Consider the following 27,321-nt stretch of genomic DNA (forward strand, 5'->3'; position numbering starts at 1 on the left):
ATTAACTTCACTTGGTCTGACTATGCTGCTCTTGCCTTTAGCAACATAACTTATTATTGGATAGTTGCACCAGCATGATCACATAACGCTCAAACTAACAGTTATCTTTTGCTACAGATAACATAAAAAATAAACAATTGAGGTTTCAATCAGTATATAATAAATGGCTCATGTTTAACTCAAGTGGAGATGGAGGATAGGAAAATGAGTTGAAAAAATTAAAACAGTGAAATGGTTCAAAATTCCTTCCAACACACAAGGAGTTGCACTAACTTGTGGATGTGTTGTCGCATACAACAACTGTACCTTAGAATTTGACTTGAAAAACCCCCAATTAAGTCTAAATATTACCTTCTTCTTTTTCTTGTGAAAAATGTCATGTTAACGGTGGTCATAGCTAATGTTTTGATCAAACATAATAGAACATTCATATTACCCCCTGAAAGAAATAGAACTTTTAAAGGAATTATTTTGATTCAACCATCGTTTTTTGACTTGCCTACTTGAATTGTATATTTTGAATATCAACTAATCACAAAATATCCCCATAGTTATTTTTATCTCTTTTTAATAAATTCAAACATTTAATTTTAAATTTTTTAAAATGTAATTCTTTTGAGATATAGTCCTGTCCAAGCTTGTTAGGATCAAAGACGTTGGGTTTATACATTCTTTTTAGTCTCAACTCTAGGAATAATTTTTTTCGCTATCTTTTTTTGAGAACCGCCTAAAGTTCCAACTAAAAAGGTGATATGATTTGTCATTATCTTAGTTGAAGTGAAATACGAATTTCAATTTCTCTAACTTAATAAGTTGGGTGTGTGATAATTTGTAAAATACAAATGCTTGTGAAAAGTAAGACAAGTCGAGTTCAACCTAATCTTATTTTTGTTAATTTACCTCTCACACCTATCTCAAAACTATCGTCTCCTCACTTAATATCACGTAACAAACGAGTCTGAGCTAATCTCATTTTTACTAACACAATCTCACTTAACAAACGGAGCCTTATGTTATGTAGTGTGGGTCGTGATAAGTGAACCACGTGGTTTCCTGTGGGAGCTTGGAACAAGTATCATTGCTCTCTTCTTTAATGGAAGTTCTTGGCCATGTACATCATGTCCATCTTTTTCCCTTTATCTTCAACAAAAAGTTTCCCTTTTCATTGTCACACGATCGCAGTAGATTCCAATAATATTCGACTTCTTATCAAGTTTAAATATGGTTTCTTGATTAGTCAATAACATTATATAAACTTGCGAGAAGGATGATTTAAAGTTAATATTAATAATATTAAATGTCACTTGGCATGACGATTACGTAACCAAATTATTATATCTGATCAATTACGAGACTTAGCCTAAAATAACTACTGAGTGTAAATATAGCATTATAGTAAATAAAATATTAATACTACATATTTGTAAGGACTCATTTGAGTGTGTTTTTAAAATGATTAAAAACGGTTTTAAAGAAAATAATTTTGGGTTTCAAGAGCACTTAAAATGCTTCTTGCGAAAAGCATCAATTATGTGCTTGTGCTTCTTGTAAGAAGCACTTCAAGTGTATTTTTTTTAGTATTCACTTACATTTTACAACGAATTAAGTTCGAAACATTTTCTATAAAAATACTCTTATTCATTTTAAAAATATCTTCAAGCGAAGCCTAATTCGCGCCTACCTTCTCAAAAGAAATTAGGTGGATTAAAAATTTTGTACAAAGTTGTCGTTGTCATGGCTGTTGTTTGCTTGTATTTTTGTAGATTAGGATAGATTGATGTGATGTGAAGTTAGATTGCTTAATTTTAATCAAACTCCATTAAGTGACAATTACAGCAAAAAGTCTTTATATAATGTTTTCGTATGATTCAGTATGCACAAAAACTATTTCTTTTCTTTTATCATGATTGCGCTCCATACACACTAAGCAGACATAATTGAATTCTAAATTATACCAACGAAAAGTAAACGAATGGTAATAAAATGCTTACTTGAAAAGGTAGTTTGATTTGATTAACCTAAATTAAGGTGACACAAGCAACTTAAATTAATTTAATCGAGTGCTGCACAACAAGAGTTACAATCCAAGGATAGTTTGATTAGCTACCCGAAATCATAACAAATAAATACATTTTTTGTTTTCTTCTTTAAAAAAGAGGACTAGTTTACGGGGGACAATAAAAACTAACAGAGACGTTTCAACTTTTTTCGATTCATTAGCGTTAAGAATACACTTAAGACGTGTCGTGTGGAATACAGGCCTAAAATTCATCCCCAAGCACTGAGCCACCCTAAATATACTTAATTACGGTAGTTTTGACAATTTTTTTTCTTTATTCAAGAAAAGTACTATATTTCATTCATTAAAAAAAGAGAACGGTTATTAGCACTTCAAAAATCTCATTCTACACTCCTCATGAGTGGATTTTTCTTTCTAATTATATAAAGTTTGGAGTGCCAAATGAGATTTTTTGAGTGCTAATAACAACTCCCTAAAAAAATAACAAATACATATCGTGAATAACTCGACCCCCAAAGAGTCCTTGCAAACTAGAGCTAAAAATATTACAATAAAATATCACTAATCTTAAAGTAATGAGTAGACTTCAAGCACTCGTCCAAGCTCATCGAGGATCAAAAGATTACACATATCAATAAAACAGTTAAACCTCGTGTTACACGTAGATCATGTCAAAACAAAATCTCAAACCATATATTGAGACAAGGAGTACAATGCCCATGGGTTGACTGCATCACATAATCACCGCCACGATTGCAGAACACCTAGCGAAGGAGATCTAGCAAATAAAAAAGCTCCACCCTTCACACATAGATCCAAAAGAGATGGCATGCCAAAACAAAAAATAAAATCAAGCAACTCTCGTATAGAGAACAATCAAACTAGCAACTCTCTTAAAGAGAGAAATCAAAACCAAACTTGAAGACAATTCATGGAAATTATTAGATAGAAACAAAATAAAAGAATAAAATCATGTTGCCACTCCACATCCTTCAAACATCTGAGAGCCATATCACCGCACTGCCTAAACCCATAGTTTTGTTCTGGCTATACCCAATCTCGACACAATCGAACATCTTCCATGGCTTCCAGCTTCAACCCTATATCGAGGATGATAACCAGATCCAAACCTTGTGTTTATTGTCTGAGTGGGCCAAAAGACTACGATTACAACGACTACAACGTTTCACTGCCACAATTTTACATCAAACAAAGTAAACGAAAAGGGAGAGAGAAGAGACCAATAATGATTTTCAAGAAGATTGTCGCCGACCCCAAAGCCAAATAGGGTCGGCGACAGAATTTTTTTACAACTGTTAATGTTAGTGAAAATCACTTTAATACTCAAATTATATCTTTGCCGATAACTGTTGAGTTCAAAAAATAACAATCAAGCGCATAAGGGTGACGGGAGGAGAAGAACCATGAATTGAGGAAGGGGCGAGATGAGGCAATGGGGTGTGAGGATGATCGAGAAGAGGAAGGAGGAAGGGAGAGAGACTAGAAAATCTGGAAAATTATGAAAGAAAGTTGCTAAAACAATGTAACCCTTTTAAGTTGTCAATGAGATATTCCCCCCAAACCGTTTCTTTTCTTTGCACGAGGACACAAAACAAAGAAATAATAGAAACTAAACTCAAATGAAAAAAAGGAGAATAACAGCTTGGCAATGATCATTGCAACAATTAATTAACAAATGGTACCACCTATGGAAGCACATGCAAAAACAATTGAGAAAAAACAGATGGAATGGACTGTCACAAAAAAAGCAAGCTCATCCATTTCCAATTTTTCTCAATCATGTTGTTTTTTTTTTTTTCTCTTCATTTCAGTCCACTCCTCACGCGCTCAATAAATTATAACGGATTCACTATTATTGTAACGTTATATGTTCTTATAACATGTGAAAAATGATTTTACATTATGCGTTATTAAACAAAGACGTTATGACATCCATAAACTTCAAAAAAAACCCAAAAAAGTTTTAATATATTTCAATTCCAATTAAATATTAACGAAAAACCAAACATATAACCGACGTAGACACGTGTCACCCTCCCGCATCGCAACCCGAAGGACTCCTGCGTAACTTCCACCACCCACACACAGCTGTTCACACATTTACCAACACCATCATTCCGCTTCGAAATTACCAAACTACCCCCAAAAGAGCCCCATCCAGGTGCGCATGCCATTATCGCCGGCGTTTGACCGTTACCCCCTCCAAATTACAGAAATACAAAATCGAAAGATTTATGCTTTCATTTGCCGCATTATCCCTATTATTTTTGAATTTTAATTTAATTTTGGGTTTTTTTTTTTTGGCGGGTTTGGGAGTCAATACCTTCTTCCTTGTTTGTCTTTCTCCGCCTTGTTTGACCGAGTCGCCAACCCATCGACGATCCTTGAGGAATCGTCCCCTTCCTCCTTCGTCCTCTTCCTCCATCTCTTTCCCTTTCTGCTTTTCCGAAAAGAAGAAGCAGAATCGCGAAAGCAATCGAAAATTGCAGAGAAGCCAAAAGCGTCGAGATTTTTCCTCTAAATTTGGTGGATCTGTGCTAAATTTAGAGCGAGAGAAAAAATAGGTGAAATTAGGTTTAGGGTTTTGGGGAGTGAGGAGAGAGGGTAGGAGGAGCGAGGGAGCCGTAATTTCGCCGGCTCCGCCAAGATGATGATAAATCGGGGGCTGTTCGGGTGGTCCCCGCCCCACATACAGCCCTTGACGCCGGTCTCAGAGGTGTCGGAGCCGCCAGAGTCGCCTTCGCCGTATATGGAGCAGAGTATTGACGCGTCGGCTCAGCCGATGGAGCTGGAGGAGGAGATGGAGGAGCAAGAGGAGATGGAGCCGCCGCCAGCTGCCGTGCCCTTCTCGAGGCTGTTCACCTGCGCTGACCGGCTCGATTGGGTTCTGATGACTGTTGGGTCGCTCGCCGCGGCGGCTCACGGGACGGCTCTGGTGGTGTACTTGCACTACTTCGGTAAGATTATTCATGTACTCTGGGTCAAGCGTGACCACAAGGGCGAGCCGCCGCAAATGAACGAGGAGCAGTTCCAGAAGTTTATGGATGTGAGTTATCTCGGTTTCTCAAAACCCCATATTTTTTGTTTTTGGTTTAGTTGATGAAGTAAAAGAATTTAACTTGGGTTATATTTCTGACAGGAGTAAGCTGAAATTTATGTTTAAGTGTGAGATAGAGTATTCAAAATTATTTTTTCGGGTTCAAATAGCATTCAATTCAATTTTGTAGGTAAAGTTTTGTTTTTTGGTTAGCTTAAGCTGGACATGGCCTGCTTCAAGTGTAGGATTAGTATATGAAACTAATTGTTTCAGTTTTATAGTGGCTGGATGGTGTTCGGGTTGCCATACGTGGAGAAAATTTGAATTCTTTAGTAATTTGTTTTATTGTTCTATTTAGTTTGAGCATTAGGGATCACAATGTCATAGTGAATCGCTACTTGGTAGGGAGTTTAATCGATTGTGCTTTAACAAGTTTCCCTTACTACAATCACCGGCTTACCAAAATGTTGTCACCGAGAATTTCCGTTTTCTGCTTATTTTTCCTCATGGAACTTACAGTCTACAATCTATCGGTTAAATTCTTCTTTAACTAGCTCCTAAGTAATTGAAACAAGTTTGTGTATAAATCATGATTGTAGACAATGAAAGTTCTGCTTAGATTTCAATCCTGTTAATATGATAAGAAACATGGTTATTTAGTAGTTCAGCTGAAGTCATCTCAAAGGATGTGAGATCACATCTGAGGGGCATAGGTTTATCCATTACTTGTTTTACTACTGACAGACGTTGATGCGCTAGAGAGTTAATAAACTGCATTATTAAGAATAGATTGATGCTGAGAAAAAGTATGTACTTGTTTGTTTCTGATGTTTTTGCATTATTTAAATGTATATTTTATACAAGAGATGTGGGAAAGGGGGATTTGAAATTGGGACCTTGGGTGCAGAGGTGAATGTTAATTGAGTTACAAGCCCCTTGCGAAAAGTATATATTTGAAATAAAATTCTCTCTTTTGCATTAAGAATTGGTTGAGGCTTTTGTTTTTCTGTTTTTTCTCCTTGTGTCTATAGAATCAAAGGCCTTTTTTTTTTTTTTGGTTTTTCTGACACATTTTTGTTTTCGCATTACACTGTCTTTTTAATCAGTATCTATAACTGAAATAGAAGTTGAACGTATGAGAATTTATTCCATGACTGATTTATTTGTCTGCCTGCAGCTTTCTTTGTCCATCGTTTATATTGCCGCTGGTGTTTTTGCTGCTGGTTGGATTGGTAAAGTTCATTAGCAGAACTAGTCTTTATCACATTTCTGTGCTTCCGGTAGACGATCCTTTGCATACATTGGTACTAACTTGTTTTATGTGTAATAGAGGTCTCATGCTGGATTCTGACAGGAGAACGCCAGACTGCTGTCATCAGGTCAAAATATGTTCAAGTATTACTTAACCAGGATATGAGTTTTTTTGATACCTATGGGAACAACGGGGACATTGTGAGCCAAGTATTGAGTGATGTGTTGCTCATTCAGTCTGCTCTTAGTGAAAAAGTATGTCTAAAGCTAATATATTTCCTCATTCGCATCCACCCTTCAAACACACACATACAACTTCTTTTCCTGTGACAAATAAAAGTGGCCTTCCTAATTTGATCCCTTGGTGCATGTGTCTTGTCTAATCTTTTCATTTTTCTCTGAAAATGCAGGTTGGAAATTATATTCATAACATGGCTACATTTTTCAGTGGTCTCATTATTGGATTCATCAACTGTTGGCAGATTGCGGCTATAACATTAGCCACTGGTCCTTTTATTGTGGCTGCTGGAGGAATATCAAATATATTTCTTCATAGGCTTGCTGAGAATATTCAAGATGCATATGCTGAAGCAGCTAGCATTGCTGAACAGGTTTGTTATCATTTTATGCTAAAGATAAAATCTTGCCTTAAACCCCATGGGATTAAAGAGAATTCTTTCTGTTCCATGTCATAATATCATATATTTATGACATATTGACAGAAGCTGTTTCTTTATCTTCTTGGTCCCGCTGAGTCTTGATTTCTGGCAGTTGTCATTTTATTGAAGTGGTTTATGCCATTTTTTGTTTAAATGTCCTTACTTCTCAACTTATGCAGGCAGTATCTCACATTAGGACGTTATATGCATTTACAAATGAAACATTGGCCAAGTATTCGTATGCTACATCACTGCAAGCAACTCTAAGATATGGCATATTGATAAGTCTTGTGCAAGGACTTGGACTTGGATTCACTTATGGCCTTGCCATTTGTTCTTGTGCCCTGCAACTGTGGGTTGGAAGGTTCCTGGTTACTAGTCGTGAAGCTCATGGTGGTGAAATTATAACAGCCCTTTTTGCTGTAATATTAAGTGGCCTGTAAGCATCTTCTTTTTCTTTTCTATTTTTCTAATAATTTTTTTTTGGAGATCATGCATGCCATTTATTCCTTTTACTTGTGTATTAATTCAAACCTGTACAGTGGGCTGAATCAAGCGGCAACAAACTTCTACTCATTTGACCAAGGTCGAATTGCTGCTTATAGACTTTTTGAGATGATAAGTCGATCATCCTCTACTGTTAATCACGAGGGAAGTGCCCTAGTGACTGTACAAGGAAATATTGAGTTTCGAAATGTATATTTCAGTTATCTATCTCGTCCTGAGATCCCCATATTGAGTGGTTTTTACCTCACTGTACCTGCTAAGAAAGCTGTAGCACTCGTTGGCAGAAATGGTTCAGGAAAGAGCAGTATTATCCCCCTCATGGAGCGGTTTTATGATCCAACTTTAGGTATGGGAGTCAGATTTTGCTTTCATGCTTTGTGTTAGCTTTCTCATTTAAGGTTGTACTGAAATCTGTAGCAAGAATTTCTGCTTGCAGATTCTAATGGTTTTTCCATTTTGTGGTGCAGGAGAAGTTCTTTTGGATGGAGAAAATATAAAAAACCTGAGACTGGAGTGGCTAAGAAGTCAGATAGGGCTAGTCACACAGGAGCCTGCTTTGCTGAGTTTAAGTATAAGAGACAATATTGCTTATGGGCGGGATGCTACAATGGACCAAATTCAAGAAGCTGCTAAAATAGCACATGCGCATACATTTATTACCTCACTTGAGGGAGGATATGATACACAGGTGAATCATGGAAGGAAAAATTAGACGTGGAAATATCTATTTCTTATGTTGTTAATGGATTTTTCTGCTGTTCGGTTTTTGAAGATCCTTCTTTTCCTTCTATGTATCTCAGGTGGGAAGAGCAGGCTTAGCATTGACGGAAGAGCAAAAAATAAAACTTTCAATTGCCAGAGCAGTACTTCTGAACCCCTCAATTCTTTTGCTTGATGAGGTCACTGGTGGACTTGATTTTGAAGCTGAAAAAGCCGTTCAAGAAGCTCTAGATGTCCTTATGTTGGGCCGTTCAACTATAATTATAGCTCGGCGGCTTAGTCTTATAAGGAATGCTGATTACATAGCTGTGATGGAGGAAGGCCAACTAGTTGAAATGGGTACCCATGATGAGTTATTAAACCTGGATGGCCTCTATGCGGAGCTTCTCAAAAATGAAGAAGCTGCAAAACTTCCTAGGAGGTATGGTACAAGAGCAGCTGTTCTTTCTTTGACTTAGTTTAGGATTGTCCATGGTTATCATGGAAGTATCCGTACAGGGGTGTATGCAGCTACAGAATAGTCTCTATTTTGAAATAGAATTTCATTTTTCTCCTTGACAAGTTTCACTTTATGGTTCTGTTCATGCAGGATGCCAGTGAGCTACAAGGAAACTGCAACTTTCCAAATTGAAAAGGATTCTTCGGCAAGTAATAGCTTCCAAGAACCATCATCTCCGAAAATGATGAAATCACCCTCCCTTCAGAGAACTACTGGCATGTTCCGGATGGGTGATAACACTTTTAACTCACAGGAGTCACCAAAAGCTAATAGCCCACCAGCAGAAGTGTTGGAAAATGGTCAGGTCTTGGATTCAGAAGATAAGGAACCATCAATAAAAAGGCAGGATAGTTTTGAAATGAGACTACCAGAGTTACCCAAGATTGATGTCCAATCTGCTAATCACCAAACGTCAAATGGTTCAGACCCTGAATCCCCCGTTTCACCCCTTCTGACATCTGATCCGAAAAATGAGCGGTCCCATTCACAAACCTTTAGCCGCCCCCATAGTCATTCAGATGACTTTCCCATGAAAGCGAATCAAGCAAAATGTAGAAATTATAAGAAGGCACCATCATTTTGGAGGCTTGCACAACTTAGTTTTGCTGAATGGCTGTATGCTGTGTTAGGAAGCATTGGTGCTGCTATCTTTGGTTCTTTCAATCCGCTTCTTGCTTATGTAATCGCACTGATAGTAACAGCATACTACAGAGTTGATGAAGGTCGTCACTTGAGACAGGAAGTAGACAAATGGTGCTTGATCATTGCTTGTATGGGTATAGTGACAGTCGTTGCCAATTTCTTGCAGCATTTCTACTTTGGTATAATGGGTGAGAAAATGACTGAACGAGTTCGTAGAATGATGTTTTCAGGTGCTTGACTCTTTTAATATTATTCTAGTTTTCTTGATGTTGAATTGTAATGTGCTGGCATGTTATCTTACATTTTGCAATGTTGTGACAGCAATGCTACGAAATGAAGCAGGATGGTTTGATGAAGAGGAAAACAGTGCTGATACCTTATCCATGCGCTTGGCCAATGATGCCACATTTGTACGAGCTGCTTTCAGCAATCGGCTGTCAATATTTATACAGGATAGTGCTGCTGTTGTTGTTGCTCTTCTTATTGGGGTGCTGCTACAATGGCGATTAGCACTTGTGGCTTTGGCAACCCTACCAGTTCTCACTATTTCTGCCACCGCACAGGTTTTCATCATGTCTTGCTCTATAATGCTGAAATGTTTCTACTAGAACCATAGTTGTGATCCAATTTTCTGATTAATTTGGGGATGACATTCAGAGTTAGAAGTATAGTTGTCTGTTTCTCATAATAATAGAGTTTTGCTCTCTGGTAGAACAAGTTTGCCCTTTGGTTCTCCAAACGTGAAAGTCAAAACTGGCAGTACCAATGTGTTCGTGTCCACAACTTGATATAGGGAAAACAATTCAAACTTTTCTTTTGCAAATTCCAGTTATGAATTTTCAGTGCTACCATTACTGCCTCAGGCAAGGGAACTGATTCAAGGTGAAATCCTGTAATAAGGTTTGATTACGGATATTGTACCATCTACATATGGTGGATTTGAAACTAAATTTTAATCATCTTCAGGGCATCTCCTAAAAACTAATACTAAGTGGTGATATGTTGGCTTCTCTTTTAACAAATGACCTTGTATGCTGAAGTATAGGTACAAATCTAGGTATATATAGATATAGTTTGTGCTTGTTTGATGGTGTTGTCTGATTGGGTCCTCGAGCTTATGTCCTGCTATTTCGGTTCCTGTATATTCTTTCATTTGTCCAAGTTATCTACTATCTTTGATCTATGGTACTCGTCTTTGTTTTTTTTTATTTAATGAAGAACCACTGTTGGGTTTTTTACCCAGAAAAATCTTATATCATTCAATTTGAATGTTGCAGAAATTATGGCTTGCTGGTTTTTCAAGGGGAATTCAGGAGATGCACAGGAAGGCATCTTTGGTTCTCGAGGATGCAGTTAGAAACATTTACACTGTTGTAGCATTCTGTGCTGGTAATAAGGTAATGGAGCTCTACAGGTTGCAGCTAAAGAAAATATTCAAGCAGAGTTTCTTTCATGGAATGGCCATTGGCTTTGCATTTGGCTTTTCGCAGTTCCTTCTTTTCGCCTGCAATGCCCTTCTCCTCTGGTACACTGCACGCTCTGTGAAAAAGAAGCATATGGATCTACCTACTGCTCTCAAGGAGTATATGGTTTTCTCTTTTGCTACATTTGCACTTGTAGAGCCTTTTGGGTTGGCTCCTTACATCCTGAAGCGCCGAAAATCTCTCATTTCAGTTTTTGAAATCATAGATCGAGTGCCGAAGATTGAGCCAGATGAAAACTCAGCGATGAAACCACCTAATGTTTATGGAAGCCTTGAGTTGAAAAATGTTGACTTCTGTTATCCAACTCGCCCAGAACTGTTGGTACTGAGCAATTTCAGTCTCAAAGTAAATGGGGGGCAAACTGTAGCTGTGGTGGGAGTTTCAGGGTCAGGAAAGAGCACTATAATTTCTTTGATTGAGAGATTTTATGATCCAGTTGCTGGTCAAGTCTTACTGGATAGTCGAGATCTGAAAGTTTATAATTTGAGATGGTTGAGGAACCACCTCGGTCTTGTTCAGCAGGAACCCATTATATTCTCGACAACCATTCGGGAAAATATTATATATGCAAGGCACAATGCTAGTGAGGCTGAGATGAAAGAGGCAGCCAGAATAGCAAATGCTCACCATTTCATCAGCAGCTTGCCGCATGGTTATGATACGCATGTGGGGATGAGGGGTGTTGACTTGACCCCGGGACAGAAACAGAGAATTGCAATAGCACGCGTCGTGCTAAAGAATGCCCCCATCTTACTATTGGATGAAGCAAGCTCGTCCATTGAATCCGAATCTAGTCGAGTGGTTCAGGAGGCTCTTGATACATTAATCATGGGGAACAAAACAACCATTCTGATAGCCCATAGAGCTGCAATGATGAGGCATGTCGATAACATTGTAGTTCTCAACGGAGGGAGAATTGTGGAAGAAGGGTCCCATGATAATCTAATATCAAAGAATGGCCTCTATGTCCGTTTGATGCAACCACACTTTGGCAAGAGTTTGCGTCAGCGCCGCCTCGTTTAGGTTGAGGCCATTGATTGTTGAGAATTCACGTTTGGTTCACCTGTACAGTTCTCATTCTCTCGTTCTGGATTGCTGGAGTATATGCAACCAATAATGGCGTCATCGTAGAATATCCGTTGGTGGCATTCCAGAGTGGACAGGGTCTGAGAATGATAATCGGAGTGTTTATAGCGGAATGAGGCACGGAATGCAGAGGCGGATTCGTAGTCATATTGTTCAAATCTAGGCTTCTAGGAATACGATTTTTCGTTGCTGTTTGGTTGGTTATTTGAGGATTTGCTGTACATTCTGGCCTAAGTCTCCAATGGTATATTGATTGGTATCAAATCAAGGTCTCTACTGAAGAAAAAGGGGAAGGGGAGGTGGTTTCCCCTAGATTTAGTTAATTTACTTGACACTCACTCTTTGTTGTAACTTTTGTGAATATATAGATAATTTGTTGTTGCTATTCATTTTTCCCTGCTTGTTTCCACAATTTGAAGATATGTGCTGAAAAATTCACGTTAACGGAAAGGATAGTGCGTCAGACACTCGTTTTCTTCTTCTGCACTCCCTCACTTTAGGTGTTCGTCGGTACTCGTTGATTGCAAATGGACATAAAAAATTTAGCAATATATACTTCTTACACTGTCATTGGAGATTGCATTGCTCCATGACATTGGATTTCAGATGTCAAGCATTCTGAAAGAGTCTGCCACCACTTTAAGCTGGTTGCGGTATCTTTTCCACCGTCTTTCGTTTGCTCCGACAATCAGGGTGTAGTATCTCCCTGTGGATAAGACATCAGGATGGGAATGTGATCTAGATTGACAATTAAACAACATAGTTGAGACGGTGGATACTTACCGTTTCCAATAGCTATGGTTGCGAATGAAGTGGTAGCGAAGTTTGGAGATTCAAGTCCAAACTCAATGGTGTAATAATTTTTCCCATCGATGTTCTTCTGCATTCAATACATACCCAACCATCAAGTGTTTAAGAGTTGGATAATGCAAGAGTTCTTGTATATAAAGAGCATATATGTACAGATTAAAACCTCCTCGACGCCAAATATAGTTGCATACTGGTTTGGTGCAGCAAGTTTATGCCTCACCAGATCGGTAACAACCTGCTCAGAACGAAAAATTGTAAGAGACCAGCGATAAAGAGATAGATACAGGGTTTTGCAAGACTGGTGATATGACGGATTTTCTCGCTTTACCTGTTCCATTGGACCCAAATCATGGATGTCAGTTTTATTTGTGGGTATAAATCTCACTCTAACATTATGCAGCTGCATGTATCTGTCCTTGAATGCAGAGTCATGTGCTCTAAACTCAAAGTCCTGAGATATGGATGAATACAGAAATCATTTCAACTGAAAAACATTTTCTTTTCTTTTCTGTATGAGAAAATTTAGGGTTCTTACCCTCCAATCGTTGGGGTAGTAGTATGAATACCCATCTACTTTGTCGACGAAAGCTTGAAACTTTTCCGGTATTTCTTCAGATTGAAGAAAATTAGTTGTGGAAAGAGAGAAAAAAACAATTTAAAACTCAAGGAATATGAGTTCATACAAGTTTATATGATACCTTGAGCAAGGAGGGAATTTGCATGAAGTAGACTTGTGGTTAGTGCCCCAAATCCTAAAAGTAGAGGCCTTCTCTTGCAATGGCCTAAATTTTTTATGAAAGCATAAGATTTTGTTCAGGTTTAGTTCAGTAGTGATCTGAGTAAGAGTAAGCTAGGTTCAGGGTTCGTAACCCTCAAATATAACAAAAATATATATAAATCATGCCTAACCCAATCATTAATTCTGATGGAAGAAAATATAATAGGTATTAACCCGAAAACATTCACGGATTAACACAAACACAACTTGTTTTCTAATGGGTCATTAGGATTCCAGTCCACCAGTTATCAACATAACCGGTTAAGCCTTATCCCAAAAACTTTCGTGCGTGTTCACGTTGTGTTATCGGCTTGTGCATGATTTTGTTATGTCTAGTTCAATACAGAGACAGAAAAGAAAAAGGTCAAATCTGAAAAAGCTCAGTGTAGGAGAAAAATTTAGGAAAATGCAGAGAGCAAACATACTCATAAATTTGAACCAAAATATAGAGGCTGAAATCATCCAAAGAAGCATTTTTGTGAACCACAAGTAGTGAAAGAAATCAATATGTGCGCCTATCAAAACATGCAAACATTAACAGAAATTTATACATGCATTAATAACTGAGTACTGACTTGAGCGTATTGATATTCTAAAATTTATACAACCGGCCACACTTAGTGGATAATGTTTTGTTGTTGTTATATTAATAATTGAGTATTGAGAGTTTGAAGAAAAAACTGAGATGGGTAATCTTACTTTCTTCAATGGAGGCTGACTCTCCTAAGCAAGTGATGGATTTGCATGAAAAATGAGCCGAGGTAGCTCGTGGCAACTCATTGCAGTAAAACTAGAGCAGAATCAAATACATGTATGAGTTAGTAACAATTTTTTTTTTCATTTTCGATTCAATAAAATATCCTCGTACCATCGAGATTTTTACCTTGTCAGGTATGGCAGTAGAAACCCAGCAGCTCAATGAGAGGGATGATGAAATTGCCATGCTTGAATATTTATCAGAACTCAGAAGTGGCTTTAGGTACTGATATTAAAAGTAAAGAGTGGATGGTGGAGACTCAAAGCATGGAGTTTGGCCTCCTGTTTGGGGATGAGTGGGCCAGGGAGCTATTACACGTGAGAGGCACGTGAATGAAAAAGGAATAAGAGATTTTCTGAAATTTAATTTAGCCAGCACTACACTCAATTCCAAAACTCGCACTATATCGGAAAGCAAATATGACGGCTGATGACATGCTTAATCTTAGTTATTTTGATCATTCATATTATATAATATCAAGAATAATGAATTAATATATGTATTTTTAATGTTTTAATCTCAACTCTTGATATTAAATACATAATGTTTGGCTATTGAAAGAAGAGTAGCAAGTACTGCTGAAAAACAAATTGAAAATAGACACGTGTCCATTTGTTTGGAGTGAAGTTGGTTCACGCTTCTAATTCTTTAATTATTGGCCACATGTTCATTTATGATTGAAGACTTATTCATTTCAGCAAGACTTACTACTCTTCTTTCAGTAGTCAAACATTATTCTTAAATGTAACAAAGACGAAACTACTATACTTGTTTGTATTTTGTACTCAATACGCGGAAGTTCCGAAAAATTGTTGGCGCCGAGATTGTCACCTTGGAATAATTCAGCTGCATTCATCAATGGAATAGAGGTTGTTTCTGTGCCTAGTGGGGAATTTCCTAGCACCAAAGTAACTGTTCCTCTCGGGGAACATCCAAACGTAGCTTTTAAGACAGCGTATCGTATAAACATGGGAGGACGTGGGAGCCAGATCATGCTTTTCTTCTCAACGCTGCAGCGGCACGAAGCATCAGTGCTGATCCCGGATCCATCAAGTACCCTGATGGAGTTTCGGTCGACAGTGCACTGTTCACCCATTTGGGTTTATGCCACAGCTCAAGGAATGGCAGATGCAAGGTCAGCAATCAGAAGTTCAACGTATCATGGGCATTCGAAGTCGAAAAGGACATCAGTTATCTGATCAGATTGCACTTTTGCGACATTGTGACGTTTGATCTTCAATGTGTATATCAACCAACAATCTGCTTTAGACTCTTTTGATATCTCAAGCAGGACAAAGAAATTATCAGCAGCTTATTCGTAGATTTCGTGACGAATGTAACCGTGGACGAAAATCGGATTTTGGTTCAAGTTGGTCCTCCTATGCTGAGGGATCTCCCTTCCAATGCAATTTTGAATGGATTGGAGATTACGAAATTGAGCAATCACAGAGACAGCCTTGATGGGACCTTCCAGCGAATAACAATGCAGATTTGAAATCCCCGGGCAGGCAGAAAAAGTGGATGCTGCTGTCAATTTGTGTTTCTTCAGCAGGATTTGTAGTTTTGGTACTCATCTCAGTTGCTTTCTTTTGTACAGGCGGCAAATCCATCAGAGGAAGCTTAGGCCTCACTGCTCGGCCTGGCTGTCCTTTCCTAGCCAGTGGGGAATTTCAATTCAAAAGTTTCCGTTGGCAGTTATGATTATTCCACAGCACACTCTTGTTTGCGCCGCATTTTAGCTTTTGCAGGAGATTCGTGAAGCAACCAAGAATTTTGACAAGAGCTTGGTCTTGGGAGTAGGGGGATTTGGCATGGTTTACAAGGCAGTGCTAGAAAATGGAAATGTGTTTGCAGTGAAGGGCGGAAACCCGCGTTCCCAACAAGGCCCTACCGAATTCAGGACAGAAATCGACATGCTGTCAAAGCTCAGGCACAGACATTTGGCTTCTCTCATAGGCTACTGTGAAGAACTGAACGAAAGGATCCTTGTTTATGAGTACATGGTCAAAGGTCCTCTGCTAAAGCATTTTTATGGTTCGAATCTTCTTCTGCTTACTTGTAGACAAAGGCTTGAAATCTGCATTGGAGCTGCAAAAGGGCTGGCATTACCTTCACAATGGAGTAGCAGATAGCATAATTCATCACGACGTGAAAACAACAAACATGCTTCTTGATGAATTCCTCACCGCGAAAGTGGCTGATTTTGGATTGTCAAATTTAGGTCTTGCTTTGTATCAATCACATGTGAGCACTGCAGTGAAGGGGAGCTTTGGATATCTTGATCTGGATTACTATCACCGGCAGCAGCTAACGGTGAAGTTAGATGTGTACTCTCTCGGAGTAGTTTTACTAGAGGTCTTATGTGCTAGGCCACCTATAAACCCTGCCCTCCCTCGAGAGCAAGTTAACATAGCAGAATGGGCAATGAGTTGGCAAAAGAAAGGAAGATTAGAGAAAATTATAGACCCCCGTCTTCAAGGATATGTGAATCTTGAATCCTTGTGAAAATTCGGAGAACAGCTGAGAAGTGTTTGGCTGAATATGGAGATGAAAGGCCAACAATGGTGATGTTTTGTGGAATTTGGAGTACTCTCTTCAACTGCAAGAGGCTTCTACACAGAGCTTTTCATCCAAAAACAGTACGAATTACATTCCAGATATGCCAGAATGGCTTCCGGAAATTCGAAATGGCAATGGGAGTGGTGGTGAGGGCATTAGTGATGAAGAATCTGATGCAACTTCAAGTGCAGTCTTTGCAGAGTTATTGGATCCAAGAGGGAGAGAGGAGCTGATTCATCACACATACTTTAACTTACTACACCAATATATGTTTCTTCTTTATTCTTAATTTCTCAACTTGTACTCTGGTTCCAAGATCAAAGTGCAAAGGAAATTTGAAGATCAAACGGTCCTTTTTCTTGGGAAATTTCACACTTCCAATTCAAACTTCATGCAGGCGATCATACTGATGAGTTCCAATTCGTGCATGTAATATTTAACGTTGTCACTTGACATACTTGTTCACTTACTCTTTTTGTATTTTTTTTTTTTTGAGAGAAACGATAGTAGTAGATTGATTTTAAGGCCCAAAGAAATCCAAGAAGAACAGTACAAGTGGATTACATAACATCCTCCATAAGGAGGTCAATAGTGAAACTAGGAGCATGGACAAGCCATTCGAAATGACTGCCAATATTTAGACTGAACCTAGCTATCCTATGAGCAACAGTGTTGGCTTGACAGCGAGCAGAAAGATCTTCAGTGATTGCGGCAAGCAAACTCTTTGAATCTTCAATAATATGCTCGAATGGAGATACGTTGGTTGACGAATCATTAAGAGCAGCCACAATCTGAAGGGAATCACCTTCCATAATAAAATTCCGAAAGCCCCTTGACGCCGCCCAAACCACGCACTCACGAGCTCCCAAAGCTTCCGCCATCAGTGGAGAAGAGACGTCCTGCCAATTCCAACAGCGAGCCTCAACAAATTTCCGAATTCATCCCTAGCCATGATGCCAGCACCTCCCACTAGAGAGTCCCGGTTCCAGGCTCCAATTTAATTTGAGACAACCAGACGGTGGTAAAGACCATTTGCAAGGACCAGGATCCATAGAGTGGGATTGACTTGGACAAGCTTGCACGCGCAAGTATTCCTACCACCAAGCAATCGAGCGAGCAACCATAAGATCCTTGGAATCACAAGTGTCCTTCCATAGCATGTGATCACATACTTTATATTACTTATTCATTTACTTATTATGTGAAAATATAACCCATGTGATCACGTATTTTATAATACGTGAGCTTTCAGTATTATTATCTTTCATCTCAAATGACAAAACATGTTAGAAAATCAATGCTGGTGAGATCTTTAGAAGATGCAGTGATCGAGCTGAAATACTAGTTCATCTTGGTATAAAGAGGTGGCAACTTTAAAAATTTTAGAGACACTGTACACACTAGAAAATCCTAACAAGTTTAGGAAAAAATAAAAAAATTAAAAAAGAAATAAGAAAATTCAACAAGTACTTTATGGAAATGCAAAGTCTTTAAGCTCCTTTAAAAGTGACACACCCCGACCAGAGTCGAGACGTGCTGATCGTCACATGAGAGTGACGTAACCAAGTGCGCAACAGAAGTGATAATAATAAGAAAATGCGAATAAATAAAAACCAAAACTAAACTTATTTAACTAGAGATAATATGTAAGTGTGTGAAAGTGATCAAGTATAAGATACACGCATATTAGAGCATAGGTAAAACGAAAGTGCAGTCGAACTAACTAAGTACTAATTATACAAACAGGGAGAAGATCCCTACTTTTATTTATGGAAACGTCAGAACCGCCGTGTAGTCCTCGTGAGCTACCAAAGATGAACAACTACCTAGAACCTGGAAGGGCGCAAAACAAAATGGTGAGTGGGCAAAAACAAAGCGTTTGAAAACGTATTTATCTTTATGAACATAATAACCTCTCTCCGCAAAACCCGTATAGTTCCAAAAAATACTAATAAGTAGGTATGAAAACCAATGCACAAGAGCAACGAAAACTAAAGTATGCCATGTCATGATATCTCAGCAATAATAAATGTAAGCCAGGTGTGAAACTAATATAAAATAGTATGCCAGTCGGAGTCACCTAACGTGGCCTGTATGACTGGACTTGTGGCTCATTAATCAAGGCTAGCACACGAGTCAGAGTCACCTAATGTGACTTGTACGACAGGCTAGGTATAAATATGTACACTCAAGTGCTAGGATCACGTGAAGGCTGTGTGATAATTCGCGGGTCATCTATGAGTCGGAACCACCTATTGTGGTCTCAACGACAGGCTGGCACTAGACTTGGATCCAAGGTGAGCGTGCGGTGCACGAGATGAACAATCACGTGGCTGGCCTTAGCCCCGAGCGGGAGCACTAATACCGGGGTGCAGCCATGATTAGCTCTAAATAAATGTGTGCATACCAATGAAATACAACCCATTCAATCACATAATACTCACCTGAAGCTTACCTGAGTCTCCGCAGCATCACACAATACAATTCACAAGTGTAACAATGCCATATTTAAAATGTAACTTATTTACGACATGGCAAGTAAAGCATAATTTCATATAAATATATATATATATAGAAAATAAATGCCCACTCACTGATAAGTAGCAAGATCATAGCCCCCTAGCTTCGCTTGTCCACGCTCGTCCTCAGGGTACGTCTCACTTATATGTGATACAACTATTTTTACGTTAATTAATTAGCACATAAACAAAGCCTAGGATTAATTCCTCATACGTTGCTCAAATGGGGTGTTTGAATATACCAACGTGATCTACTCGACAACACGAACACCCCCATATTTTTAGAAAATTTTTTGGATGTTGGATGCGCCCTTATGCGCAGGCACGTGCTTGGCACACGGGACGGAAACCCTAACAGCGTTAGGAATATTCCATTAAATTCTAACGGTGTTACTTGATGCCATTAAAATATTCCGTCAACTTTGACAGAATATTCTTCTTCTTCTCTGATGGACCTCGCAGGTCTCCGCCGTCCACGGCCGTCTGGTTTGCCAGTTTCTGGAAAATTTTCAAAACTTAATATCTACTTCATTTCTCAACCAAAATCCATGAAATTTATATGGATTTGAAGGTCTTGAAGAGTAGAACACATTCGTACCTATTAGGAGTTCAAAATCCTACGAAAAGCAGTCGGAAAATTTCTTGGAAAATCCGGCCAATTCTGAAACTTTCCAAACTCGCCTATATCGACGTCCGCTTCACTCCAAAACCACTCCGAAGTGTTAGGGAAGTTGTGTGGATACCTTTCCAAGCCTTAAAACCTCGAAACCACGTCAGGATCGCGTCAGAGCAACTTGGCTCCTCGTTGGAGCTCATGAGTCGACGGTCAAAACTCACCAAAACTGAAACCTAAGGGTATGGCTAGGTTCGTGAGTTTGTGAGGAGTGTGATGGTAGTCTTCATAGGTTCAATCCATGCTGTTTTGGTGTGGTTTGTGCGTGTGGGGTGTCTTGGGTGCAGAAGGAAGAAGAAAGGAGAAGAGTCGAGAAGGAGAGAGAGTGTACGTGTATGTGTGATTGGCCAGATTCAGAAAATATTATTTTCTGATTGGGCTGCCGTGAGAGAGATAGAGTTCCAATTGGCCCAAAGAAAGATAAAAGTCTAAAATCTGATTGGTTTAGATGTAATAGGAGCTAATATAATTGGTTCGTGATTAACCTGTTTACGTATTCAATTAATCGTAACTTTTTCGTTACGAATCCGATTCAGCCCTAACTCGAGTCTACGCGCTCGTGACATCGAGTACGATTTAATTATAACGGCAAGGAAATAATTTAAAACTACATATGTACATCCACGTCACTTAGCCAACGAGAGTAATATCGTCACTATACACACTAGGGAGAAATATATATATATATATATATATATATATAATATTGGGACGAGTCGTCACCAAAATTGCTTTTAAAATAATTAAAAATACTTTTTTAAAAATATTTTTAATTTTAAAAACACTTTTAATTATTTTAAAAGTATTTCAAGTTAGAGAGAGGGAGTGGGATAACTTTTTCAATAGGGACAATCACTTGAATCATACAAATAATGCATAATGATTGATCCCACTTAGCATCCAAGAATTGGTCGGTCCTAATATAACCAGAAAAATTGAGGTAGTCATTTGTCGGCATACAAACAATTATTTTGGAACGTTGTAGTTCATACATATGAATTCAATTTCTTTACATTAATTTATTCGTTTTCGAGATGAACTCGAAAGATAATATAAAATCTTCTGGAGTGCATGCATTTAGATTATTTTAATTTATCTTTTTTTGTATTTAGATTAATTTATTCGTGTTCGATGTGACCTCGAAGGATTTAAAAATCTACAACTTTGTCGAACATTTCAGTCCCTATACAATAGTCTTCATTTTTCTCCCAATTTGATGATTAGCATACAATTGTAAATTCAATGGTATACGTGACATATAGGATTGTTAAAGTTCACTTAGTGCTTTTACGCTTTTAAAAGACTTTTCAGTCATTTAAAAAGCTTCTAAACGAGTATTGAGCACCACAACATATCAATTACAAATTATTTAGTTCATTGCTGAAAGAGAATTCAATTATATTGTTATAAACGATATTCTATTTTAAACTAATTTAAATTATAAAAATAAAGATTTAAACTCGAGTACAAATAAGAGCGATGATTTGCTTAAGTTGTTGTTGATACTCTGCAAAAATAGATAATCATCAAAGAGGACGGGCCCTACAAAATTTGCGTGTATAAAACACACTATTTGGAAATTGAAGCACGTGTTTATGCATACGACATAAACCAGTTTAGAGAAATGGCCGTTGTAGGACCGTCGCAGCCGACACAATTCTAGCTCCATGAACGCACCCCTACTCTACGAAAACGACCGGCGTTTTGAATATTCAAACGTCGGTTCGTCCCCACTCCAAAAACTCGCCGGCCATTCAGCTCTCGCGTCACTAATACACTACACAATCATTAAGCGGGGCCCGCCACGTCCCATGGACGGCGATCCGAAATCTTCTCGTTCCTCTTTTTGCCGATTCAGCTGTTGATCAAATTTCATCTCCACCACAAACGTGCCGCCGTACCAGGACGAATGACACATCGCACTCGTGATCTGTAAAGCCACCGACATCTGGCATCGAGAAAAAAGCCTGTTCCATGATCGTAGCGCACTGGTCCTACATATTTACTAACCTCATTACCGCTAACCGGATATACTGGTTCCACTGCCTTTATTTTAGGTATTTATAGGGAAATCCCATGCAAGTAATTAAGCAGAACACTGAGGATTTCGAAGCTTTTGAGCAATTTAAAAAGAAAAGAGAAAAGAAAGCTAGAAATTTACGAAAATGCCAATCAACAGAATTGCAGTTGGAACGCCGGGAGAGGCAAGCCACCCTGATGCAATTAGGGCTGCGTTGGCTGAGTTTTTTTCCATGCTTATTTTTGTCTTTGCTGGGGAAGGCTCTGGCATGGCTTTCAGTAGGACTCCAATCCAACAATTTCTGTATTTTCAATGAAATTGCTCGTTTAATTGTTCCAGGCTCAGCTGCGTTTGATATACAATGCTGATTCATTTCTTAATAACGCATGGTTTCGAAGATTAATAGTCATCTAAATTTACTAGCGTCTCTTTTTTTTTTTTTTTTGCCTGTAATACGTGATGGAGAGTCGTCAGCTTGATATGCATTGTTCATTTACGATTCCACGTGTGGTTGTCTAATTCAGTGACCTAAAGAGTTTAATCGATTTTGGCAGACAAGCTTACTGACAATGCGTCAACCACACCTTCGGGGCTCGTAGCTGCATCATTAGCCCATGCATTTGCACTTTTTGTGGCGGTCTCAGTGGGTGCAAATATTTCTGGTGGTCATGTAAACCCTGCTGTCACATTTGGTGCATTCCTTGGTGGAAACATAACACTCTTGAGGGGCATTTTGTATTGGATTGCACAGTTGTTGGGATCAGTGGTCGCTTGCTTGCTGCTCAAGTTTGCCACCGGGGGATGGGTAAGTGTTAAAGAGCTTGTTGGCTTATACTTAATTGTTGATCTTACTGGATGGGCTAACAACAGTTGTCCACGCACGCATAGATAACTCTTAGTTGGTTGTGTAATCTGAGATTTACGTACATTAATGATTGCTAGTTAGCTACTGTCGCATTCTTTTTATTATACACATACCCAACTTGATGTTTTTGTTAACGAATTACCCGACTACCTGCAGGAAACGGCAGGATTCTCACTATCGTCTGGCGTATCGGTATGGAATGCTCTAGTGTTTGAGATTGTGATGACCTTCGGCTTGGTCTACACAGTGTATGCCACAGCAGTGGATCCAAAGAAGGGGAATGTAGGGATTGTAGCACCAATTGCAATTGGTTTAATTGTTGGTGCAAACATCTTGGCTGGTGGTGCGTTTGATGGTGCATCTATGAACCCAGGCTGTGTCATTTGGGCCTGCTGTGGTCAGTTGGTCATGGACCCACCACTGGGTGTATTGGGCCGGCCCACTAATTGGTGCTGCCATTGCAGCTCTTGTCTATGACAACATCTTCATTGGTAATAGGACCCATGAACCCCTTCCCAACAATGACTTCTAGAAATTAGTCCATCTTGATTAAGATTTGATGGGATGCAATTGTTCACCTCAAGGTCTCTTCGGGCAAAAATCGAATTTCATGTCATTTGGGGGGGTTTAAATTGAATTTCATGTACTTTTTGTTGTAGGGATTGTCATTTTTAATTTTATGTTGTAAGAGGGAGTAGAGCTTGTTGGTTTATGATGTCAGATCGTTTTAGTGGAATTGCCTTGTTTGCTTCGTGATCTTCTTGTTCATGTTCATTCGCTTAACTTTCATATGCAGAGGGCTTCAAATTTCAAATATTTGTATGAACACACTTCCTTTTTTGCTAGACAATACTATTAATTATCCTACTAGACAGATAAAGGAATTCAAACTTAACGTAAAAAGACACACACATTGTCTTAGTCTATGGATTTGTATTGAAAAACTGATCTAACCCATATCTTTTATATGCACACGCTTTCAAATCGTTTGAGCAAGGCAATTTCATCATGTATACATAGAGTGGATCACATAACCTTTTACTAGGGAGCAAAAAATTCAGACTTGAGAATTTGGTGTGTACGTAGACCCATGTTACCATGTTGTATACTCATTTCTCTCTTGATGCTGCTAATGATTATGGTAATTGGCTGCAACTCTATAATTTATGCTCTGCCAAAGTGATTTCATCCTCTTGATTAGTAAATCCCGCCAACTTAATCACTTTGAGATTAGCCAGTTTTGTTTGGCCTCTGACTTTCTTCTAGGATCGAGCTGTCCTTGACATGGAGTCGCCTTTAGGATCATCCTGCATTACATAGTCAAACACGGTGTAAAACAAGGAAACAAAATATCTATATATTTCAGTTGGATTTTATCTTCAAAGGAAACAAACAAAAAGGCATTGATAATTAATACATATTTTTTTTATTTGACCACATACAAAAATATTAAAGAGGGCAAAAGAAAGAGTTTTGAGTGAAAGAAACCTCAAGTTAGAGAGAGTTGCTCCAAAGCTGGACATAATTTAATAAAGGACATCAGAGCATCGCTGTTGCATCTTTCTTCCCGATTATCAATCCACCGTAGCTCTTTCAGCTTGTAGAATATGAAGTTTGCTTGTAGTGACAAAAGGGATGGCCAGATCAATGTCTGCAAAAACATTTTCAAACTTTAAACATAGACGTGCATCAATATTGATAAAAAGAACATTTCGGTACTTTTTTTTATAATAATGTTACAAACACATTATCGATTACATATGATGCAGTCTGCTCGGACTAATAATTTATAATTATTGTGTTTGTACTAGCTTGAACGTTTGAATCTAAGACTAAAGAAATACAAATACTACTAAAACACACCTGAAAAGTCCATTTGCTTAGTGTGAGAACTTGAGCATTTTTAATGGTTAACAACATAGGATCAAAGTCGGTACTTTTGAATCCGCTGTAGACGGGGCCTTGCCTGAAATCAAGCATGGCGTCTGCTAAGTTAAAATGATGTTCCGTCCAAATCTGAGGGAGAAAACCACGGTATCGAAAAGATCGAAGTTTTGAAGTTTTGAGGTGGAGAGACTTGAGATCCTGGCAGTCAAAGATGGTCAGGCTGAGTAGCCTTGGACTGGACTCGATATGCAAAGATTGTAACCCTTCACATTCAATGATCTTCAAGTTTTCGAGAAATTCGAAACTCGGAATCATAGAAGAAATTGCTTCATTGCCAAAAGAGCTGACTGATTTTAGGTAAAGAATTTTGACAAAGAAATTAGAGGGAGAAGGCTGGTGGGAAATTAGGGTTTGGACCCTTCGGTGATTCAGCTTCAAGTTCCAACCAAAATGCCTTGGAATTTCCTTATTCTCTGTGGAAAACTCCAGGTGGAGTTTATTGTTGGCTGCAACTGTAGCCAATAGGAGATCACTGTGTTTCCCAAAGTGCAGTTGCAGCTTCCTAGGATGCCGTAAGGGATCATGTTGGTCAAAGTGAGATAGAAACTCAGAAACTGCATCAGCAGCAGCAGCATTTGTAGTGACCCGCTGAACTAAAGTTGTATTCCAAAGGCCTCTCCACATACTTGAAATTAAACTGGTTTCTAATGCAGATTCTGAAGGGAGAAAAGAAATAATTTTGCAAATGATTTCATTTGGTAATTTTCCAAACAAATCATCTGCTATTGTCTTCACCATATCTCCAGCTGCTGAACTAAGTTTACTACAAGAGTAGATATGATGTACTAAAACAAAGTACAAAAAATATGACAAAAAGATCGCCTTATATATTGATGCCTTGAAGTATAGGTTCTTTTCTGGAGGCTTCACCATATTCTGTCCAATTGGTCTATGGGAAATTAATGTGCCTTCAAATTAGACCAGTTCAATGGTCTTGACTAGACTTATTTATCCGATAAAATCATACTACGATTTGATTCATTGGGAAGGAAGAAATTTAAAAATATATTAATCTGATTTTATTTATATTGGTTTAGAATGGAATTTTATGGACAAAAAGTTGAAATTATTTCAGAAGGGTCAATTTTATTGACAAAAAGTCTTTTGGTGGTAATGTGGGTACATGGGTTTTTCTCTTCATGTGATTTCCCGTTTTGAATTTTCTCGTTTGATATTTATACTGGAATTCTCATCTTCATGTGCTTTCTCGTTTGAATTTTCTCGTTGGCTTTCAATTTTGGTGAATGGTATTAGTACGCCACATGGATTTTCTCTTGCTCACAGGATGTACGTTAGGAGATCGTCTTTCTCTCCACTTCTTTTCTGTCTTGCAGAGGAAGCTCCCATCATAGGTTTAAATTTGCTTTATTCTACTAGACAGATTACTTCTATCTCAGTTTGTGGGATTGTTGCCCTCCCACTCATGTATTATACACTGATGACCTATTTATTTTCTGTCGTGACAAATGTTCGATCTCTTCCTTCTCTGCTGGATTTTCTTGACAAGTATGATCATGCTTATGTTCTTTTTATTTTGGGTCCACCTCTTTCCATCGTATGACTTTTGTCTCGAGACATCTTCGGTTTCGTTTGAGTGTTACTCCCTTCATGTGTCTTAGCTTCCGTTTCTCAAATTGATGTGAAATGATGATCTAAAAATCCAGATTTTGAATTTCACACCCAATTGGAGTATAAGATTTGCAGATTCTTTAGTGATATAGACAATATTGCCGGCGCAACTGACAGTTTGATTGAGGTTTTGAAGGAGTTTATCTATTTGTTTGAGGGTTTAGTAATACCCAATTGAGCAAAGAAACCTACGCCCGCAAGCATGCCATCAAAATAAGATAGCTATGTGTACACGTAACCGTTTGCATGCTCAGTATTAATTAACTATTTTTTTAGGTCAAGTTGTATATATAGTTCCATTTGCAAGTGTACCTCTACCAGTGATGAAGAGGAGTGTCGTTCTTGAATTGGATTCGAACCCCATCCTCCCTAATCTAACATCTAATTTAGCATATATAGTTCCATTTGTTCTGTCCATGATCTCTCACTTAAGAGAGTTTTTTTAGGTAGTTTGTTTAAGATTTGAATTGAGGACGGTTTTTTTTTTTGGTAATTAATTTGTTTAAGATTTCAATTGACATGTCCCAAACTGACACTAGTGGACATTCCGGGTCGGGATGTGTCAACATGCCCAAAGAAATGTTAAATTAATTAGTTAGTGATCCCCCTACATTGAAATCTGTTTCTTTTTGGAATTTCGGCAGTACAAAGGAGACTTTATTACTATTGAGAAACTAAAATTCGGAGAAGACATAAAACATGACCCGGTCACAACCGGAAAATACATAAGCATCCTCAATAATATTCCGGAAGCCCTGAATCAAAACTTGAAGCAAACTATATGACTTCGATTGCCAAAATTGAAATTACAACTGCTTGAAAGAGAGAGATTCGAAAA

General features: G+C 38.4%; 4 protein-coding genes and 1 pseudogene across 5 annotated transcripts; 3 read left to right on the forward strand and 2 right to left on the reverse strand.

Annotated features, from left to right (window-relative positions):
* The first annotated feature begins 4,688 nt into the window (after nucleotides 1–4,688).
* Nucleotides 4,689–12,315, forward strand: LOC103930011 (ABC transporter B family member 20). Of its 2 annotated transcripts, none has more exons than XM_009339292.3 (11): nucleotides 4,689–5,087; nucleotides 6,256–6,310; nucleotides 6,409–6,584; nucleotides 6,740–6,940; nucleotides 7,168–7,427; nucleotides 7,531–7,841; nucleotides 7,963–8,183; nucleotides 8,296–8,636; nucleotides 8,805–9,586; nucleotides 9,678–9,919; nucleotides 10,634–12,315. In XM_009339292.3, exons 1-11 carry the CDS (start codon nucleotides 4,689–4,691, stop codon nucleotides 11,861–11,863), a joined length of 4,218 nt encoding a protein of 1,405 aa, XP_009337567.2. In that variant the 3' UTR covers nucleotides 11,864–12,315. The 2 variants fall into 2 exon arrangements, with proteins under 2 accessions (XP_009337567.2, XP_048446756.1); XM_048590799.1 differs by having other exon boundaries at nucleotides 4,709–5,087; nucleotides 6,433–6,584.
* A 122-nt stretch (nucleotides 12,316–12,437) lies between these two features.
* On the reverse strand, nucleotides 12,438–14,558 carry LOC103930012 (photosynthetic NDH subunit of lumenal location 1, chloroplastic). The gene is made up of 8 exons (XM_018643193.2): nucleotides 14,398–14,558; nucleotides 14,214–14,304; nucleotides 13,435–13,518; nucleotides 13,272–13,345; nucleotides 13,065–13,187; nucleotides 12,900–12,971; nucleotides 12,710–12,806; nucleotides 12,438–12,632 (listed from the first exon to the last, which is right to left on the reverse strand). The coding sequence occupies exons 1-8, from the start codon at nucleotides 14,455–14,457 to the stop codon at nucleotides 12,529–12,531; spliced, it is 705 nt and encodes a 234-aa protein (XP_018498709.2). The 5' UTR covers nucleotides 14,458–14,558; the 3' UTR covers nucleotides 12,438–12,528.
* Nucleotides 14,559–15,239: 681 nt separating this feature from the next.
* Nucleotides 15,240–18,662, forward strand: LOC125480196 (annotated as a pseudogene).
* A 3,439-nt stretch (nucleotides 18,663–22,101) lies between these two features.
* LOC103930013 (aquaporin TIP1-3) lies at nucleotides 22,102–23,658 on the forward strand. The gene is given in 4 exon segments (XM_009339294.3): nucleotides 22,102–22,320; nucleotides 22,597–22,847; nucleotides 23,064–23,279; nucleotides 23,281–23,658. Coding segments are annotated over 4 exon segments (759 nt in total). The 5' UTR covers nucleotides 22,102–22,187; the 3' UTR covers nucleotides 23,440–23,658.
* Nucleotides 23,659–23,837: 179 nt separating this feature from the next.
* Nucleotides 23,838–25,659, reverse strand: LOC103930048 (F-box protein At2g39490). The gene is made up of 3 exons (XM_009339339.3): nucleotides 24,771–25,659; nucleotides 24,396–24,558; nucleotides 23,838–24,214 (listed from the first exon to the last, which is right to left on the reverse strand). Exons 1-2 carry the CDS (start codon nucleotides 25,590–25,592, stop codon nucleotides 24,397–24,399), a joined length of 984 nt encoding a protein of 327 aa, XP_009337614.2. The 5' UTR covers nucleotides 25,593–25,659; the 3' UTR covers nucleotides 23,838–24,214; nucleotide 24,396.
* Nucleotides 25,660–27,321: the final 1,662 nt, after the last annotated feature.

Source organism: the organism of the source record quoted next, unplaced genomic scaffold, assembly GCF_019419815.1.
Source record: "Pyrus x bretschneideri cultivar Hongxiangsu unplaced genomic scaffold, Pyrus_bretschneideri_v1 Contig32, whole genome shotgun sequence".
Lineage (NCBI taxonomy): Eukaryota > Viridiplantae > Streptophyta > Magnoliopsida > Rosales > Rosaceae > Pyrus > Pyrus x bretschneideri.

Bases quoted from the DNA above. Each gene is read 5' to 3' on its own strand.
- LOC103930012 (XM_018643193.2), bottom strand. From the start codon at position 14,457: ATGGCAATTTCATCATCCCTCTCATTGAGCTGCTGGGTTTCTACTGCC. The intron at 12,807-12,899 runs GTTTTAATCTGT...TATTGAATGCAG, and splicing joins CTATATTTGGCGTCGAGGAG to AAGAACATCGATGGGAAAAA. The intron at 12,633-12,709 runs GTAAGTATCCAC...TCTTATCCACAG, and splicing joins AACCATAGCTATTGGAAACG to GGAGATACTACACCCTGATT.
- LOC103930048 (XM_009339339.3), bottom strand. From the start codon at position 25,592: ATGGTGAAGACAATAGCAGATGATTTGTTTGGAAAATTACCAAATGAA. The intron at 24,559-24,770 runs GTGTGTTTTAGT...ATGTTTTTGCAG, and splicing joins TAAGCAAATGGACTTTTCAG to ACATTGATCTGGCCATCCCT.
- LOC103930011 (XM_009339292.3), top strand. From the start codon at position 4,689: ATGATGATAAATCGGGGGCTGTTCGGGTGGTCCCCGCCCCACATACAG. The intron at 6,585-6,739 runs GTATGTCTAAAG...CTGAAAATGCAG, and splicing joins AGTCTGCTCTTAGTGAAAAA to GTTGGAAATTATATTCATAA. The intron at 7,428-7,530 runs GTAAGCATCTTC...AAACCTGTACAG, and splicing joins GCTGTAATATTAAGTGGCCT to TGGGCTGAATCAAGCGGCAA.